At 43.7% G+C, this 17,857-nt stretch overlaps 1 protein-coding gene across 1 annotated transcript in view; it reads left to right on the forward strand.

Annotated features, from left to right (window-relative positions):
* The window catches only part of LOC141201456 (uncharacterized), a 29,567-nt gene extending 14,824 nt beyond the window's left edge, over positions 1-14,743 (forward strand). The window contains exons 5-13 of the mRNA XM_073663447.1: positions 34-131; positions 5,673-5,763; positions 9,180-9,328; positions 9,893-9,976; positions 10,105-10,284; positions 10,359-10,482; positions 10,566-10,663; positions 10,791-10,881; positions 13,812-14,743. Of these exons, the coding sequence (XP_073519548.1) occupies positions 34-131; positions 5,673-5,763; positions 9,180-9,328; positions 9,893-9,976; positions 10,105-10,284; positions 10,359-10,482; positions 10,566-10,663; positions 10,791-10,881; positions 13,812-14,743 (1,847 nt within the window). The remainder of the gene's footprint in view (positions 1-33; positions 132-5,672; positions 5,764-9,179; positions 9,329-9,892; positions 9,977-10,104; positions 10,285-10,358; positions 10,483-10,565; positions 10,664-10,790; positions 10,882-13,811) is intronic.
* The last annotated feature ends 3,114 nt before the right edge of the window (positions 14,744-17,857 follow it).

Raw genomic sequence — 17,857 nt, forward strand, 5'->3', positions numbered from 1 at the left:
AATGAATTCAGTCCCTGTATGTGTTTCCTCCAGATCTATCCAGTAAGAGGACAACACCAGAGAGATGTCCCCATCCTCTTCTTCCACAGGACTGTAAACAAGAAGATCCCAATGTTTCTCAGGATCATCAGGTAGATGGAGAGAAGGTGTCATGAGATATCCCCTATGATGTGTAGACGGCTGTGAAGGTCTTGTGTTCAGTCTTGTTTTATCCACCAGTATTATATGTCTTATACTGTAAAGGTTACACCAATTTAAGATACACTAGGTAACTGCTCTCCTCCAAATTAAAGATGTCTGAGTGCATGCAGAGAAGCTAATTAACCAAATCTGCTAATCTGGTTGAAAAACTTCACTCAGAAACTGAACCACGCCAAATGGCATACTTTATTACGTAGACATGGGGTTAAATAGCATTCTCCTTCTAGATGGGATTAGTAAAATTTATTGCTCTTTTCTGATAACTTGGCACGCTATAATTCGTTCATCTATGTATCTCTTGGTTTGATTAATGCCTTAGGAATTCCGATGGAGGGGGTGAGTTCGTCTCTCAGCGCCATCTTTGCCAACTCGACATGAATCTCTCTGTTATCAGCCATGCACATGCATACGTCATTCCCAGGAAATCATTTAGTTGTTCTTGTCTACAGATTAGAACAGAAGCTGTTAGTTATATATTCATTAACTATTAATATAATCCATGTGCATATACACATTTGCATACATACATACACATAGATTATTTCATCATCGCTATATTGATTCACACTGATTAGGTAATCTATTAAAAGAAACTAATTGATTTTCTATAATATATATATTTAACCTTGACAAGCCCCCCTAAAATCAATTATTTGCTTTTAATATCCATATGCTAAAAATCAGAGGGGGAGAAGAAATTGACCCTATGTTAAGGCTATTCTGGAACCCTACGATGTGACGGGCGGCCCGTCCCTTTTAGCCGGACCCACCGACGTTCCTAAATCTAACTCGTACGAAGACCTACAGGAAAGGGGTGGAGACCCTAAAAGATCTAGTGACTGTGTAATCGCGGGTCACCCCTAACACAGAAATATGGATATTAACTTTACAAACTCATTTACTTCCGGTATTCTCTCTGGTACAACACTTTTGTTCTAAGGGGAACTGTTTGTTCATAGATTTTGAGAGCCTTAGTAACTTTCCCTGTGGGGCCGGTATTGTCTGGGATATATGTACAACAATGGTCACCTATCATTTTGCATACCGCTCCTTTTTCTGCAATAACATATCCAGAGCTATTCTGTTTTGCAAGGCCATGGTAGATGTGGGTGCTAGTTGGTCAGCTATCCCTTATAAGGCATCTTTGGTGTAATTGACAAATCTTTGTTGGTTATAATATATGTAATGTATCCAATCTACGTTCTTGTTAATGGTTATTATGGGTATTATGGACTCAAATCCCACCTTCACTTGGTCTCAGGCCTTGAATTCGTCTGGCACCCCCCTAAGAACCCCGAGAACATCTATATATATATATATATATGTGGATCAAAACTGCCTTTGGGGTTAACTTATCTCTTGGCCCTGTATGTACCTGCAAACACAGCCTTTATTTCCTCTTTGGATTCCTGGGACTCAGATATAAGGTAAACAGACATTATTGCTTTAGTTATGGCACATTCCCCAGTCTATTTGCCCTCCAATCTAATCCTAATCTTCATGTCACCACATTCAAGGAAGTGTTGTACCAGAAAACTGGAATATCATTCTCTTTAGTAATAATTGTTTGGAATGCACGTGTTACCGTAACAAAGGCTTCCCCCCCAAGCTACTGTCATCAGACAAAGGAACATCAGGGTTGTGGGTCTGAGACCGCCTTCTTGCAATGGGATGTGTGGACCCATGATGTTTGGCCTTCGACCTTCACAGCCGTAGGGGATGTAAGTAGTGCTTGGTAGGGCCCTTCAAATCTGGCATCCAGTGTGCCTCGCACGTGATTCTTTATCCAGACAAAATCTCCAGGCTGGATACTGTGAGTACCTGATTCAAGATCTGAGTCTGGAATAGAAGAGTACACTGTAGCATGTGTTAGTTTTAACTCTTTAGCAAGTCTGACAACAAAATTCACAAGCTTATCATTCCCTGAACTAAGCTGCTGTGGGTAATATCGACCCATTCTAGGTGGCCCACCAAACAAGATCTCGTATGATGTGAGCCCTGTGGGTTGTCTCGGGGTATTTCGGACTGAGTATAGGGCAATAGGCAGCACCTCCGGCCATGGAAGTGAAAATTCTTTACTGGCTTTAAGAATTTTGTTTTGTTTTCCTTCTTCCGTTACCGCATTCTGCCAGTCCACGTAAGTCCTGTGTGTCAGATTCTCTTCCAGTCTTTGCTCCTCTTCATCTTCCAACCCCAAATTTCTCATTCCCGTTTCTTCCTCATCTCCTTGTTGTCTCTGACTTCTGGTGAGCACAAACACCTCCGTACCACCCGACACCTCTGCTTCCTCTGGAAATATTGGTTCCATAGCTGCTGCTTTTGCTGTAATGTCAGCCCTTGGCTTCCTCTGAATTCAGTTTCCCATGAGCCTTAATTTTGATCACAGCCACTTGCCTAGGTAACTTCAGAGCTTCTAGCAGACTTCTCACTGCCGCTGCATTCCGGATTGGAGCTCCACTGGCTGTCTTGTAGCCCCTCAGGGCCCATATCAGGCCAAAGTCATGGGCAATCCCGAATCCGTACCTCGAGTCCATGTAGATATTGACCACTCGACTCTCTGCGCACTTGCAGGCTTCGGTCAGAGCATACAGTTCGGCCTCTTGAATTGACATATAAGATGGCAGTGGTCCAGCAGAAATAACCGTTGGTGGGGACACCACCGCATATCCGGTATGGTACGTTCCATATTCATCTGCGTATCTGGACCCGTCAGTATACAGTATCAGATCCGCTTCAGGCAGTGGCTGCTCAGAGACAGTAGGTAGGTGAGAAGTTTCTGCCTTCATGACCTCAAGGCAATCATGGTCACTCGAATCAGGGTATTCATGGTCTTCTGAGGACCCCCCTAAGTCTTCAGGGCAGTCCCCCCTTGACAGAGGAAGCATGAGTGGAGGGGTTCAAGACAGTACATTGCCGAAGAGCTATATTTTCTGGTAAAAGGAGCTCACATTGGATTCTGACACGACGTTGCATAGATAGATGGTTGTGCTGGGTTTGTGCAAGGATAGCTTGCAAATCATGAGGGGCCAGTATAGTTGTAGGATGGCCAAGTACAACATCTGCTGTTCTGTGGAGGAGTTCTGTAGCTGTAGCTGTAGTAACTTTGCATTCGAAGGTGGCCAGAAATTGGAGCAAAGAATAGCTGAACCTGTGGCAAGTTTGGTCGTCTGGACAACAGAGTAGTAGATCATCGACATATTGTATCAATATGACTTCAGGGTTCTCACTCTTCCAGGGTTGGAGACAGGTAGTTTAGGCCAGTGTGAAGTGATGAGGAGAGTTCTGAGCTCCTTGAGGCATAACGGTCCAGGTGTACTGTACTCCTCTGTGCGTAAAATCAAAAAGATACCGACAGTCTGGATACAGAGGCACACTGAAGAAGGCGTTTGCCAAGTCGATTACTGTAAAATGCGTTGCCTCGGGGGGAATTTCACTGAGTAATATATGTGGATTTGGCACCACTGGGGTCTCCAGGATTGTAACTGCACTCACAGCTCTCAGATCTTGCACCATCCTGAATTTATCCGGTTCTCCTCTTGCAGTTTTTCTTCACTGGAAACAATGGAGTGTTAGCTGGAGAAACACAGGGAATTAATGCTCCTTTCTTATAGCAGGAGGTGGGCTTGTTTGTCTAGGAAATAGTTCATTCTGGTTATCTTGTGAGGTCATCTGGCGGCTGAGTGAGTCTGATCTAGCTGTGGCACTTTCCACAGCTCGGGTGAGAATTTGAGATTTATGATAGTAATTGCTGATTAGTCTTATCTCCTCTAACATAGTTAGGCTGTGTGCCCACGTAGCGTTTTTCAAGCAGCGGAAACGCTTGTAAAACGCTAGGTAATCCGCACCCCATGGTCCCCAAGGGGATTCCGCATGTTCTATGCTCATGCTGCGGATTTTTCCGCAGCGTTTATGCTGCGTACAAAAATCCGCAGCATGTCATTTAATTTTGCGGAAGTGCAGCGGAAGCCCCGCTATTGACTTGCATTGAGACGCACAGAAACTGCGACTGTACATTTTTACAAGCGGCTTCTATGCGTCTCTATGTGCGGATGGTACCCAGTTCTGGAGGAGAGGAGACTCTCATCCAGACCTGGGTACCATTGTACCTGTAAAAAAAGAATAAAATAACAAATAAAGTTTATACTCACCTGTCCGGCGTCTTCTCTCTGAATGCCAGCAGCCCTGAAGGACCTTCGGTGACGTCACAGTCATGTGACTGCAGGCCCTTCACCGCTGTGTCTCGCGATATGCCGGCAGCCGGGAACCAGACAGGAACGAGCGCTGCAGCACACAGGGGCCTCGGGGGTGAGTATAGCTTTATTTGTTTTAATTTTTACGGTTCACACTGTATAAATCCATGCTGTTTGCATGGATTTATACAGTGTGACCTAGTTGTCAAGCACTTTCCAAGTGATGCTATCGCCTGGAAAGTGCTTGTCAATCTGCATGCGGAAACGCATGTGAACCCGCATGTATTCTGCAGGAAAAACGCATGCACAATCTGCATGCGTTTTTTTCTGCCAGGGAGATGCAGAAATGCTGCAGAAATTTTCTGCTTCATTTCTGCATCGTGGGCACATAGCCTTAATCTTCTATACTCCGGTATAGCTTGGACTATTGCTTGGGCACAGGCTTGCATAGGAAATCCATACATTCCATAACTTATTGCAGGAAGAGCAATAGAAGTAAGGTTCCTTGTTCCAACATAGTTCAGAATATTGTTGATTGTAGCTCTAAGTTGTGTCACACACTGATCATGATGATCTTCATCATACACATTCCGAGACACGGCACTATTTGTGAAGGTTACACCAATTTAAGATACACTAGGTAACTGCTCTCCTCCAAATTAAAGATGTCTGAGTGCATGCAGAGAAGCTAATTAACCAAATCTGCTTATCTGGTTGAAAAACTTCACTCAGAAACTGAACCACGCAAAATGGCATACTTTATTAGGTAGACATGGGGTTAAATAGCATTCTCCTTCTAGGTGGGATTAGTAAAAATGTATTGCTCTTTTCTGATAACTCGGCACGCTATAATTCGTTCATCTATGTATCTCTTGGTTTGAGTAACGCCTTAGGAATTCTGATGGAGGGAGTGAGTTCGCCTCTCAGCGCCATCTTTGCCAACTCGACATGAATCTTTCTGTTATCAGCCATTCCCATGCATACGCCATTCCCAGGAAATCATTTAGTTGTTCTTGTATACAGATTAGAACAGAAGCTGTTAATGAATATATAACTAACTATTAACATAATCCATGTGCATATACACATTTGCATACATACATACACATAGATTATTCCATCATCGGTATATTGATTCACACTGATTAGGTAATCTATTAAAATAAACTAATTGATTTTCTACAATCATAGTGTAATGAGAACGGTGGAGATATCAGGATTAGATCTGATCATAGATGGGACTTCTCCATCTGTCTGTGACTTTTACAGTATTTGTTTCAGGGTGAAGATCTGACCCATATTAATACTACAAAGACATATGTGAGGGGTGATGAGCGGTGTAAAGAGGAGATTCCTACATATGACTACCCAGGTGAGTAGTAGCCACTAAATGCAGAGAAGTCACAGATTCTTCTCTGTCACCAGCTGTGGCTGCTTTATCGGTTGTGTAGTCCGGCCGTATCACAATCGTGTGATCACCATTTTACCGCTAGATCACAACATTCTCCTCCATCCAAAACTGTTCACATTACTTTGTGTAATTGTAAATGACCTTTTCTATAGAACTTACAACCTGGAGGATCCACGTACCCCCTGGGATTAGGAGACGCTGACCGTTACCTGCCCAGATCTGTAAACTACAAAGCCAAATGACCGCGTACGTAGAATGTGCTGACAAGTGAGAAAATCACTTGAAGAAAAATATTATGATGGGTCTGTAAGAGAAAGCGGAGGGTAATGATGCTGTTGGCTTCCTAGATCCCTGATATCTTATTGGATGAATCTACCTTCTCTCCCTTCTGTGCTGCTGAATGTCCTCATATGGTCCCTACAAGACCAGGTCCAGTCTTTCTGGCCAAACTTCACTTTTACGATCAACAACATTAAATGTGCAGTGAGGGCCAAGTGTGAATTTCTGTACAATAACAACAGAGTTTCCCTTTATCCTGACTGTTCAATTTCTTTTCAAACCAACTAACTTCAAACAGGATTGTGATAAACTACACAAAAAACATTACACTGTGCCATGATATATCTCTAAGCTGTGCGTGGCTGATGGCTGTAATATACATTTATTCACGCCTGCAGGAGATGTGTTGGCTCGAGCCCTGGTTTCATGGATTCACTCCACGTCATAAATTCCATTATATTTTCAATCCTAAGGAATTCAGATTACTGCACAATGTTTCCTGAAATGGGGGCGCTAATACTTTCTCTACTCTTCTGGTCAGGACTCATAGTAGCTCCAATGGTCCACCATAAATGAGTGCGGCTCTGGTTTAGGTTTGAAGTTCTCTCCCCTGATACATACGTTGTTGTTTGGGATGTAACATATCTTTTATTCTGTATTTTTTTCCAGGTTCATTTTGTATGATACCTTTATTGTGGTAGTATCGGCCTGACTCACTTATGTGAGTCTGTAACTCCCTGGTAGTCTTTAAAAGTAGGTCTCCATTGCCTCTTCCCAATGCCCGAGGTCTAAATTTAAGACCCCTCATCTTTGCACTATTATAAAAAGGTCTCCTTCAATGTCTAATATTTCATCTTGAAAGTCATCTGACAGAAAATATTGGCCCTTATCATAGTTTAGATTACGAAGAACTACCGAGCCCCATACTCTAATTACCCCAGAGAGGTTTCACCACTAGTTACTAATTTTTTACTGATGAAGACTATTGAGATTGATCATTTCTGTAGATGTGTTATTGTCTATAGTCAGTTTTTGACTATAGTAGTTAGTTCTCAAAATACTCTAATTTAACCTCTTCCTGCAGCCAGTTTTTTGTTCCTAATTAGGCCCCATTTTTCAAATCTGACGTGTGTCACTTTATGTGGTGATAACTCTGGAATTCTTCACAAAGGATAATAGGAAACAAATGGACCTTACAAATTATTTTCCAACTTCTCTTGAATCTGACAATCCCCTATATACGGTTGTACACTTCTGTCTGGGCACATGGGAGGTTAAGAAGGGGAGAAGCGACATTTAGCTATTTGAATGCAGATCTTGGTGGAATAGTTTGCAGACACAATGTATTGGGGAAATGTTCATGGTCACCTGGCAACTCAAAAGATGGCCACCACGAATAGGCTTGGCGCTATATACTCCAGATCCCAGGGACTGCCTTTCTCATCACCCTTTAACGTCAAGATGAATAGTAAGGTAACCGGGTCAGAACCAGGAGGGCAGAGGAAATACAAAATCAGAAGACACCAGTAGTCAGTAAACGGGCTGAGGTCACAACAGGACACAAATCCACAAGCCGGGAGCTGAGCACAGAGGACTGAACCAGAGGAGAACAAGGCTGTATCTGGCAGCTTCCGGCAATATGCTTCCAGCTTTAGTAGGGTGCGGTGCTTTCCAAATGGCTGAAGCAGGGAGCAGATTACTTCAGCTGGACAGCACACACACCCATACTGCCAGACTGGATAGTACTACTGGTCCCAGCAACCCTAATATTAGTGGCTGGACAGAACCTGCACCACCCAGAGCTTCTGATCCTGACGTCTCTTCCATCACTATCGCCGCCTGCAGGATGAATAAGGCGGCTCCTGGTGACAGAAGCAGACGTCCCAGGAGCAGATCCCAGAGGAGATGGGACCCACCATTTGCAGAAGCCCTATTATTACAAAATGGACGAAATCCCTATAAAGTGACTAAATTTTGGAAATTATAACCCTCAGTGAATTAATCTATAGGAGTAGTGACTATTTTGGCTCCACAGGCACTTTCCAGAAATTATCACGCAGTGGATGTTGGAGAGATGCCATTTTATTGCCCAACACATAGTGCCCAGATTGTGCTCCAGGAGACACACACCGTAAATTAAGTGGGTTCTTCTCACTATAGTAATGTCAAATACATGGAGGCTAAATGTGGTTTGTGCACACTGCAAGGCTCAGAAGTGAGGGGGAGATCTGACTTTGGGAGTGCCGATATTGCTGGATTGGTTTATGGAAGTGACGCGCCCCCTGGGCCGTGGGGTACTAGGTAGCCGTCCTGGTCGATGCTGGGGGAGGTCACGGTGGTGGTGACCCAGTCCGTGACCCAGGGTGGTCAATTAAAGGGGAAAAGTAAAAGGGGAATAAAGTTTTTAGAGATAATGTTCATGACGCCACCTGTGGTATGCGGCTATATGGAACCGCCGCTGCGGTGCAGATCCTCTGGAGCTGATGGTGACGCAGCATAGTTGGTTCAGCTCTCCACAGGCAGAGCTTAGCTCCAGGGCAATAGATGGGGATTTTATGAGGTAGATGTTTGTTGGTGCTGTGTAGTGCAGGGCTGGTGCTGGCGCAGCAATTATTCAAGGACACAGTGGGGTGCAGTCTTCAGATTTTACTCACAGTTGTTAAGTTCCTCAGGTTGCACTTTCCGGATTATAACCGCCCACGTCGTCCTGTGTCCTCCGGGGTAGTGAGCCAGCAAACTCTCAGGTATTTCAGGAGCACTTGCACGGGACCCCGTTCTATGTACCTTTCCCGGTTGTCTCACTGCGCTGGCTCTCGCCCTCCTGTCCTGCGCCTGTCAATCAGTGTCCCAAGCCAGTAGCCTCGGGCCTTGTCGGGCGACGCGCAGTCCCCTGGACCTTATGCGGCCACCTTTTCGGCGATTTAATTGTGGTTGTTGGCTGCAGCACCTTGAAAATGCAGCATATATCTCTTCATTTCCCTGGATTAGCATGTAGCCCAGGGATGTGTTTGTTTAGATATTTTAAGTAGAAATGTTCAAAAATATAAATTTCAAGGATATTTTATTCAAAATTAATAATTGTTTTTTATTCTTGGCAGATGACTGTACCAGGAGATCAGAGGGACAGGAGATTTTTAAATCTGACGATCTTGAGATCCCACAGGATACAATTGAAGTGAATGCCATTACTCCAGATATACCATTATCCCTTCACAGCAAACATCAATCATCTGATCCTAAGAAACAGGTCCTGTCTTCTGATTCATTACCGACTGCTAAGGAAAATCAAAATAAAATAAGCATTAAAAAACGAACTGCTCCTAAAGCAAAGAAATCATTTTCACGTTCAGAAAATGGGAATAGTTTTACCCTCGAAAAGTCTATTCTTAAACATCAAAAAATACACACAGCGGAGAATAGATTTTTTTGTTCCAAATGTGGAAAATGTTTTAACCAGAAATCAGTTTTTGTTGATCACCAGAGAACTCACACAGGGGAGAAGCCTTTTTCATGTTCAGAATGTGGGAAATGTTTTAACCATAATTCAGCTTTGGTTAAGCACCAGAGAACTCACACAGGGGAGAAGCCTTTTTGCTATTCTTTTTTTTTTTTTTTTAATCCAATATATTTTTATTGAGATTTTTTCATTAGGTTTTTTTTTTTTTACAAAACAAGAAACCAGTACATACAATAATAAAATAACATACCATAGGATGACATACATGCATCTCTCCTATATATCCTTTCAGCTTCCCCATTACCGTCTGATACAATATTAGATACTAATAATTTATCTATATAATTTTCCTAGAGAAGAATGGCTAGAGACAGAAAGAAGATGGTGGAGAGGATATTACACCTCACCCTAGAGATCCTCTTCCGGCTTACTGGAGAGGTGAGAGATTCTGATGACGTCACATTACATCATTCTTATCTATGGAAATAACAGATGGACAGATCTGGGGGGTGAGGACTCTGGAAATGTCTATAGTGAGATTTATTAATGTGTCTCTCCATAACCAGGATTACATAGTAGTGAAGAAGACCTCTAGTGAGTGCTGTCAGGACCCTGTGTCTGAGGGATGGGTGACACCCCTGAGACCAATCACAGGACCTCCACCTCACCCCCTGATACATGAGGACATCAATGACCAGAAGATCCTAGAACTCACCTACAAGATGATTGAGCTGCTGACTGGAGAGGTGGGAATGCTGGGACATTATACAGTAACGCTATGGAGGGATCGAGGGGATGACGGTATCATTGTATGTGTCAGGTTCCTATAAGGTGTCAGGATGTCGCAGTCTATTTTTCCATGGAGGAGTGGGAGTATTTAGAAGGACTCAAAGATCTGTACAAGGACGTCATGATGGAGGTTCCCCAGCCCCTCACATCACCAGGTAATAGACAGGACTAAATACACACGGCCTATAATTATCTGTATGTAAAGAATGAATTCAGTCCCTGTATGTGTTTCCTCCAGATCTATTCAGTAAGAGGACAACTCCAGAGAGATGTCCCCGTCCTCTTCTTCCACAGGACTGTAAACAAGAAGATCCCAATGTTCCTCAGGATCATCAGGTAGATGGAGAGAAGGTGTCATGAGATCTCCCCTATGATGTGTAGATGTTTGTGAAGGTCTTGTGCTCAGTCTTGTTTTATCCACCAGTATTATATCTGTCTGTGACTTTTACAATATTTGTTTCAGGGTGAAGATCTGACCCATATTGATACTACAGAGACATATGTGAGGGGTGATGAGCGGTGTAAAGAGGAGATTCCTACATATGACTACCCAGGTGAGTAGTAACCACTAAATGCAGAGAAGTCACAGATTCTTCTCAGTCACCGGCTGTGGCTGCTTTATCGGTGGTGTAGTCCGGCCGTATCAAAATCATGTAATCATTATTTTACCGCTAGACCACAACATTTTCCTCCATCCAAAAATGTTCACAATACTTTTTGTAATTGTGAAAGACCTTTTCTGTAGGACTTACAATCTGGAGGATCCACCTACCCCTTGGGATTAGGAGACGCTGACCGTTACCGGCCCAGATCTGTAAACTACAAAGCCAAATGACAGCGTATGTAGAATGTGCTGACAAGTGAGAAAATCACTTGAAGAGAAAGCGGAGGGTAATGATGCTGTTGGCTTCCTAGAATCCTGATATCTTATAGGATGAATCTACCTTCTCTCCCTTCTGTGCTGCTGAATGTGCTCATATGGTCCCTACAAGACCAGGTCCAGTCTTTCTGGCCAAACTTCACTTTTATTTTAGACAACATTAAATGTGCAGTGAGGGCCAATTGTGACTTTCTGTCCAATAACAACAGAGTTTCCCTTTATCCTGACTTTTCAATTTCTTTTCAAACCAACTAACTTCAAACAGGATTGTGATAAACTACACAGAAAACATTACACCTGTGCCATGATATATCTCTAAGCTGTGCATGGCTGATGGCTGTAATATACAATTATTCACGCCTGCAGGAGATGTGTTGGCATGGCTCGAGCCCTGGTTTCATGGATTCACTCCACGTCATAAATTCCATTATGTTTTCGATCCTAAGGAATTCAGATTACTGCACAATCTCTCCTGAAATGGGGGCGCTAATACTTTCTCTACTCTTCTGCTCAGGAGTCGTAGTAGCTCCAATGGTCCACCATGAATGAGTGCGACTCCGGTTTAGTGTTGGAGTTCTCCCTTCATACATACGTTGTTGTTGGAGATGTTACATGTTTTTATATTGTTTCTTTTTTTACAGCTCCATTCTGTATGATAGTTTGATTGTGGTGGGATCGGCCGGCCTCACTTATGTGAGTCTGTAAGTCTTAAAAGAAAAGGTCTTCCTTGCCACTGCCAAATGCCCAAGATGTAAATTTAATCTAAGCTCTGCACTATTATAATAAGTTATTTTTGAACGTCTAATATTTCTTCTTGAAACTCATCTGATAGAAAATATTGTCCCTTATGATAGTTTAGATTGCCAAGAGCCACCGAGCCCCATACTCTAATTACCCCAGAGAGGTTTCACCACTAGTTACTTATTTTTTACTGAAGAAGACTGTTAAGTTTGATCATTTCAGGAGATGTTATTGTCTATAGTCACAGTTTTGCCCATCACCCTTTAACCCCTCTACATAAATCTGGACTTCTACAAAATCAGAAGACACAAGAGTAGTCAGTAAACGGGCCGGGATCACAACAGGACACAAATACACAAGCCGGGAGCTGAGCACAGAGGACTGAACCAGAGGAGAACAAGGCTGTATCTGGCAGCTTCCGGCAATATGCTTCCAGCTTTAGTAGGGTGCGGTGCTTTCTAATTGGCTGAAGCAGGAAGCAGATTACTCCAGCTGGACAGCACACACACCCATACTGCCAGACTGGATGGTACTACTGGTCCCAGGCACCCTAATCTTAGTGGCTGGACAAAGCCTGCGCCGCCCAGAGCTTCTAATTCTGATGTATCCTCCATCACCAGCGCCGCCTGCAGATTGGATGAGGCGGCACTTAGGGACAGAAGCATAAGAGAAACCTCGGCACTCAGATAATGGATTTTAGCAAAAATAACGTTTTGGGCTATTCGACCTTCATTAGTGCACGCCAGACACCAGCAGTGGATACCGCGGTCTTGTCTGTCATTTCTCCTTATCTTCTGGTCCCAAGGAATCACGTGCCTGAGACACTGCGTCCTCACCCTCCTTCTCTATTTCATTCCCAGCAAGTGGTACACTGATGAAGGTCGTATAGACCGAAACGTTATTTTTGCTGTGGACTGCAATTAAAATTTAATTTGCTAAAATCCATTACCTGAGTACCGAGGTTTCTTTTATACTATATACGGTTTTGGACCCTACTCGTGCACCCTGGTCCAGTTGTGCTGCGTTTTCTACCACTATTGGTGACAGAAGCAGACGTCACAGGAGCCGATCCCAGAAAACAATCGGACACAACTTTGTCAGAAGCCTTAATATGACAAAATAACAGAAAACCAGAGCAGTAGAAATCCCCGTAAAGCGACTCCATTTTGGAGATTATAACCCGTCAGTGAATTTAATCTATAGGAGTAGGGACTATTTTGACTCCACAGGCGCTTTCCGGAAATTAGGACGCAGTGGATGTTGGAGAATGAATCTTGTACATTTGCCATTTTATTACCCAACACATAGTGCCCAGATTGTGCTCCAGGAGACACACACCGTAAATTAAGTGAGTTCTTCTCACTATAGTAATGCCAAATACATGGATGCTAAATGTGGTTTGTGCACACTGCAAGGCTCAGAAGCGAGGGGGAGATCTGACTTTGGGAGAGTGGATATTGCTGGATTGGTTTATGGAAGCCATGTTGCATTTCTAGAGTCTTTGAGCCACTAATAATGTGGAATCCTCTGTTTTTCCACTGACAGATGATGGACCTGAGTGGGGACTTGTTTTTTTGTGAGATGAGTAGAAGTTTTTATTGGTATTATTTTTGCCTACATATCATTGTTTGGTGGCTTTTTATTCCATATTTTTGGGGGAATAATGAACAAACAGTTGGACACCACGCTCTACTGAATCATCCAATGAGGTTTTTTATTAGAGTGTGAACTGTCATTGTCTTGGTGAATAATTCAATTTTTTTTACATAACTTCTTATTTTTACAGTTTAAGTAGAAATGCTCAAAAATATAAAACTCAAGGATATTTTATTCAAAAATAATAATTGGCTTTATTCTTAACAGGTGACTGTACCAGGAGATCAGAGGGACAGCTGACATCTTCAATTTTTAAATCAGATGATCTTGAGATCCCACAGGATGCAATTGAAGTGAATGACATTACTCCAAATATACCATCATCCCTTCACAGGAAAGATCTGTCATCTGATCCTATGAAACAGGTCCTATCTTCTGATTCATTACCAACTACTAAGGAAAATCAAAGTCACAAAATAAGCATTAAAAAAAAAATTGTTCCAACGAAGCCATTTTCACTTTCAGAATATGGAAATAGCTTTTCCCGCGAAAAGTCTACTCTTAAACATCAAAAAATACACATAGCAGAGAATAGATTTTCTTGTTTCATGTGTGAGAAAAGTTTTAACACGAAATCATCTCTTGTTAGACACCAGAGAACTCACACAGGGGAGAAACCTTTTTCCTGTTCAGAATGTGGGAAATGTTTTAACCATAAACTAAATCTTATTATGCACCAAAGAACTCACACAGGGGAGAAGCCTTTTTCATGTTCAGAATGTGTGAAATGTTTTAACAATAAATCAGATTTTGTTAAGCACCAGAGAACCCACACAGGGGAGAAACCTTTTTCATGTTCAGAATGTGGGAAATGTTTTAACCAGAAATCTAATCTTGTTACACACCAGAAAATTCACACAGGGGAGAAGCCTTTTTCCTGTTCAGAGTGTGGGAAATGTTTTAACTATAAACTGAATCTTATTATACACCAAAGAACTCACACAGGGGAAAAGCCTTTTTCCTGTTCAGAATGTGGAAAATGTTTTAACCAGCAATCATCTCTTGTTAGACACCAGAGAACTCACACAGGGGAGAAGCCTTTTTCCTGTTCAGAATGTGGAAAATGCTTTGTGAAGAAATCATCTCTTCTTAGTCACCAGAGTAATCACACAGAGGAGAAGCCTTTTTCATGTTCTTAATGTGGGAAATGTTTTACATGGAAATGAAATCTTAATAAACTTCTGCTTAATAAACATCAGAGTGTCAAAATTCCTACGCTCAGTGTGTCTTGAACGCTGTGATTGACAGCTCAGTTGTTCAATCTGGTGCAGTTGTAAGCTGAGCTGTCGGTGCCGAGTAGTGTTGAGCGAATTTGTTTGGCATTTCAAATTCGGGTTTGTGTTCAGGGTTCTGGCTGGATTGCACCCAAAAAAATCGGCTCCACCCACGAACATCCCTGAATTGCCACGCTGATGTTATCTGTGTGACAGTGTGGTAAATCAGGGATGCCGATTTTTTTGGCGCGAACGAGCCGAAACCACGAACACGAATTTGAAATGCTCAACAAATTCGCTCAACACTAGTGCTGAGCTTCTTTCAGGTGTTTCCTATTCTAGGTGATTACCCAGTTACTTAGCTGAGCTGTCAGTCTCAAACTTCTTCCAGATGTAGCATCTGCTCAGTAGTGTGCTTTGTATTTTTGTGCTCTGTTAATCCTTTGCTGTCTGACTTTGGACCTTGTCCTGACCATCCATTTGTCTAGCCCCTTTGCCCTGATCAGCTATCTTCCTGGTATTCTGACCTCAGATCATGACTTGACTTCGGCTTTGTCTTTTAACTTTAGTTTTCTATGTGTTCTCTTGCTATCTGACCCCAGAACTTTTGACTACCCTGCTTCACAGCCTGTCCATGAGTTGTGACTAGCGCCACATTACGCATGACCTATACTTTTTTCCCGCACCAATGGATCCAGTTGGTGCACTCTGTGATCAGGTGTAAAATATGACACAGATGGTTCAGGAACTGGCCAGGAAATACCAGAAGCTAGGATCTTCACAGTCCCAGCTGCAGGGTCAGTTTTCTAGTACTATGAGTGCTTCCCAAAGCTCTACAATACCGACTGTTGTTATGACTTCGGTAGTTGCTGACGTGCATTTGGTCTCCCAAACCAGTAGTATGTGGAAAGTAAAGAAAAGTGGAAAATCTGCACTGCTGGTAGATAAAAGTAAATCCAGGTCCACACTAGAATATTATGCGTTTTTTTACTGTCTATGCATTACGAAGTACCATACTTCGTCCTCAGGACAAAAAAACATATGACAAGTGACAGAATTCAGCCATAGAGTGGGGTAAAAAGTGTTTGCCCCTTCATGATTTCTAATTCTTTTGCATGTTTGTCACACTTAAGTGTTTCAGATCACAAAGCAAATGTAAATTTACTGTAAGTAAAAAATAAGTAAATACAAAATGCAGTTTTTAAATGAATATCTTTATTATTGATTGTCCCCTAAACACAATAACTGGTTGGTCCACCCTTAGCAGTAACAACTGCAATCAAGTGTTTGCGATAACGGGCAATGAGTCTTTTACAACTATCTGGAGGAATTTGGCCCACTTATATTTGCAAAATTGTTGTAATTCAGCCACTGTTATGCGCATGCCCGGACTGGCTGGCGTGTGCGTGATTAGTGATCCCACTGTACCATGAACCGGGGAGTGCTTGAAGGGGCATAACTAAGTATCAACCCGATCCGACCAAGGTCGCACGGCGGCTCAGTCGACTTTGTGCACCAAGGAGGAACCGTGCAGAGGGACCAGGTGCTACTCCTAGGTCAGACCCCGGACACGGCTGTTGATCCACACCAGGGAATGCAGGAACAGGCAGGTTAGGCTGGCTCAGGTGGGTATTGGCAGGCACGACTGGTATTCAGACAGGTGGGTACTGGTAAGCACGACTGGTATGCAGACAGGGGGGTACTGGCAAGCACGGCTGGAGTGCAGACAGGGAGGCACTAGCAGGTTGGAGCGCAGGCTGGATAGGGTCCAGTACAGACTGGGATTCAGGAACAGAACCGCAGATGCGGTAGACAAGCAGAGCAGAGAGTAACCACTGGAGCGGTGGGCAAGGCTGAGCGGAGAGGTACTGCCGGAGCGGTGAGCAAGGCAGAACCGAGAGGTACCGCCGGAGGGTTGAGCAAGCAGAGCAGGGCGAAACCGCAGGTGTGGTGGACAAGGCTGAGCAGGGCGAAACTGCCGGAGTGGTGGGCAAGGCAGAGCAGAGAGGAACCGCCGGAGCGGTGAGCAAGGCAGAGCAGAGAGGAACCGCCGGAGCGGTGAGCAAGGCAGAGCAGGGCGAAGCCGCCGGAGCAGTGAGCAAGGCAGGGCAGAGAGAAACCGCCGGAGCGGTGAGCAAGGCAGGGCAGAGAGAAACCACCGGAGTGGTGAGCAAGTCAGAGCAGAGAGGAAAGAGCTCTGTTCACATGGAACAGAATGGAAGGGACAAGCAGAACCAGAAACACACAAGGTACTTGCAATGAAGTAGCGAGTGGACTCTAAACTCACAAACAGAAGTACAGAGACAATGAGTTGGAGTTAGGTGCAGGTTCAGACACTGCAGGAAAAGGGAAGATATGGACATAGAGACAAACAGGCTAGGAGAGTGTTCAGACAGGAACTGACACTGCAACAAGATACAGGAGTGAGTCTGGGTATACGGTCCCCAGAATGGCAGACAAACAGGCTAGGAGAGTGTTCAGACAGGAACTGACACTGCAACGAGATACAGGAGCGAGTCTGAGTATCCGGCCCCCAGAAAGGCGGAAACAGGTTAGAAGACACAGATAACAGGTCTGAGAATACAGCCCCCAGAATGGCGGGACAGGCAAGAAACAGAACAGGACCTGGCGACTTCAGAGTAGGAGCACACTGAAATTAGTGTTGCTCAGGCCTCTCCTACAGGGTGGAGTGGGTTTAAATATCCAGTGACTCACAGCAATAGGCTGGGGACGCATTAGGAGTATGCCCACAGCAGCTATAAGAAACAGGAAGTAACCGGGCCGCTGCCCTAAGCAGTCAGACCAGAGGCAAGCACACAGTATGAACAGGAGCAAGACTAGCAGACTGGACTGAAGGTTAAGATTGCGATCTTGCATAGTGAGAGATGGTGCACTATGCAAGCACGCTGCCAGGTATGTTACAGCCACATTGGAGGGTTTCCGAGCATGAATCGCCTTTTTAAGGTCATGCCACTGCACTCAATGTGATTGAGGTCAGTAATTTGACTAGGCCACTCCAAAGTCTTAATTTTGTTTTTC

The sequence above is a fragment of the Phyllobates terribilis genome, unplaced genomic scaffold (assembly GCF_046119375.1).
Source record: "Phyllobates terribilis strain yellow unplaced genomic scaffold, ASM4611937v1 Scaffold_116__1_contigs__length_5312468, whole genome shotgun sequence".
NCBI classification, from domain to species: domain Eukaryota; kingdom Metazoa; phylum Chordata; class Amphibia; order Anura; family Dendrobatidae; genus Phyllobates; species Phyllobates terribilis.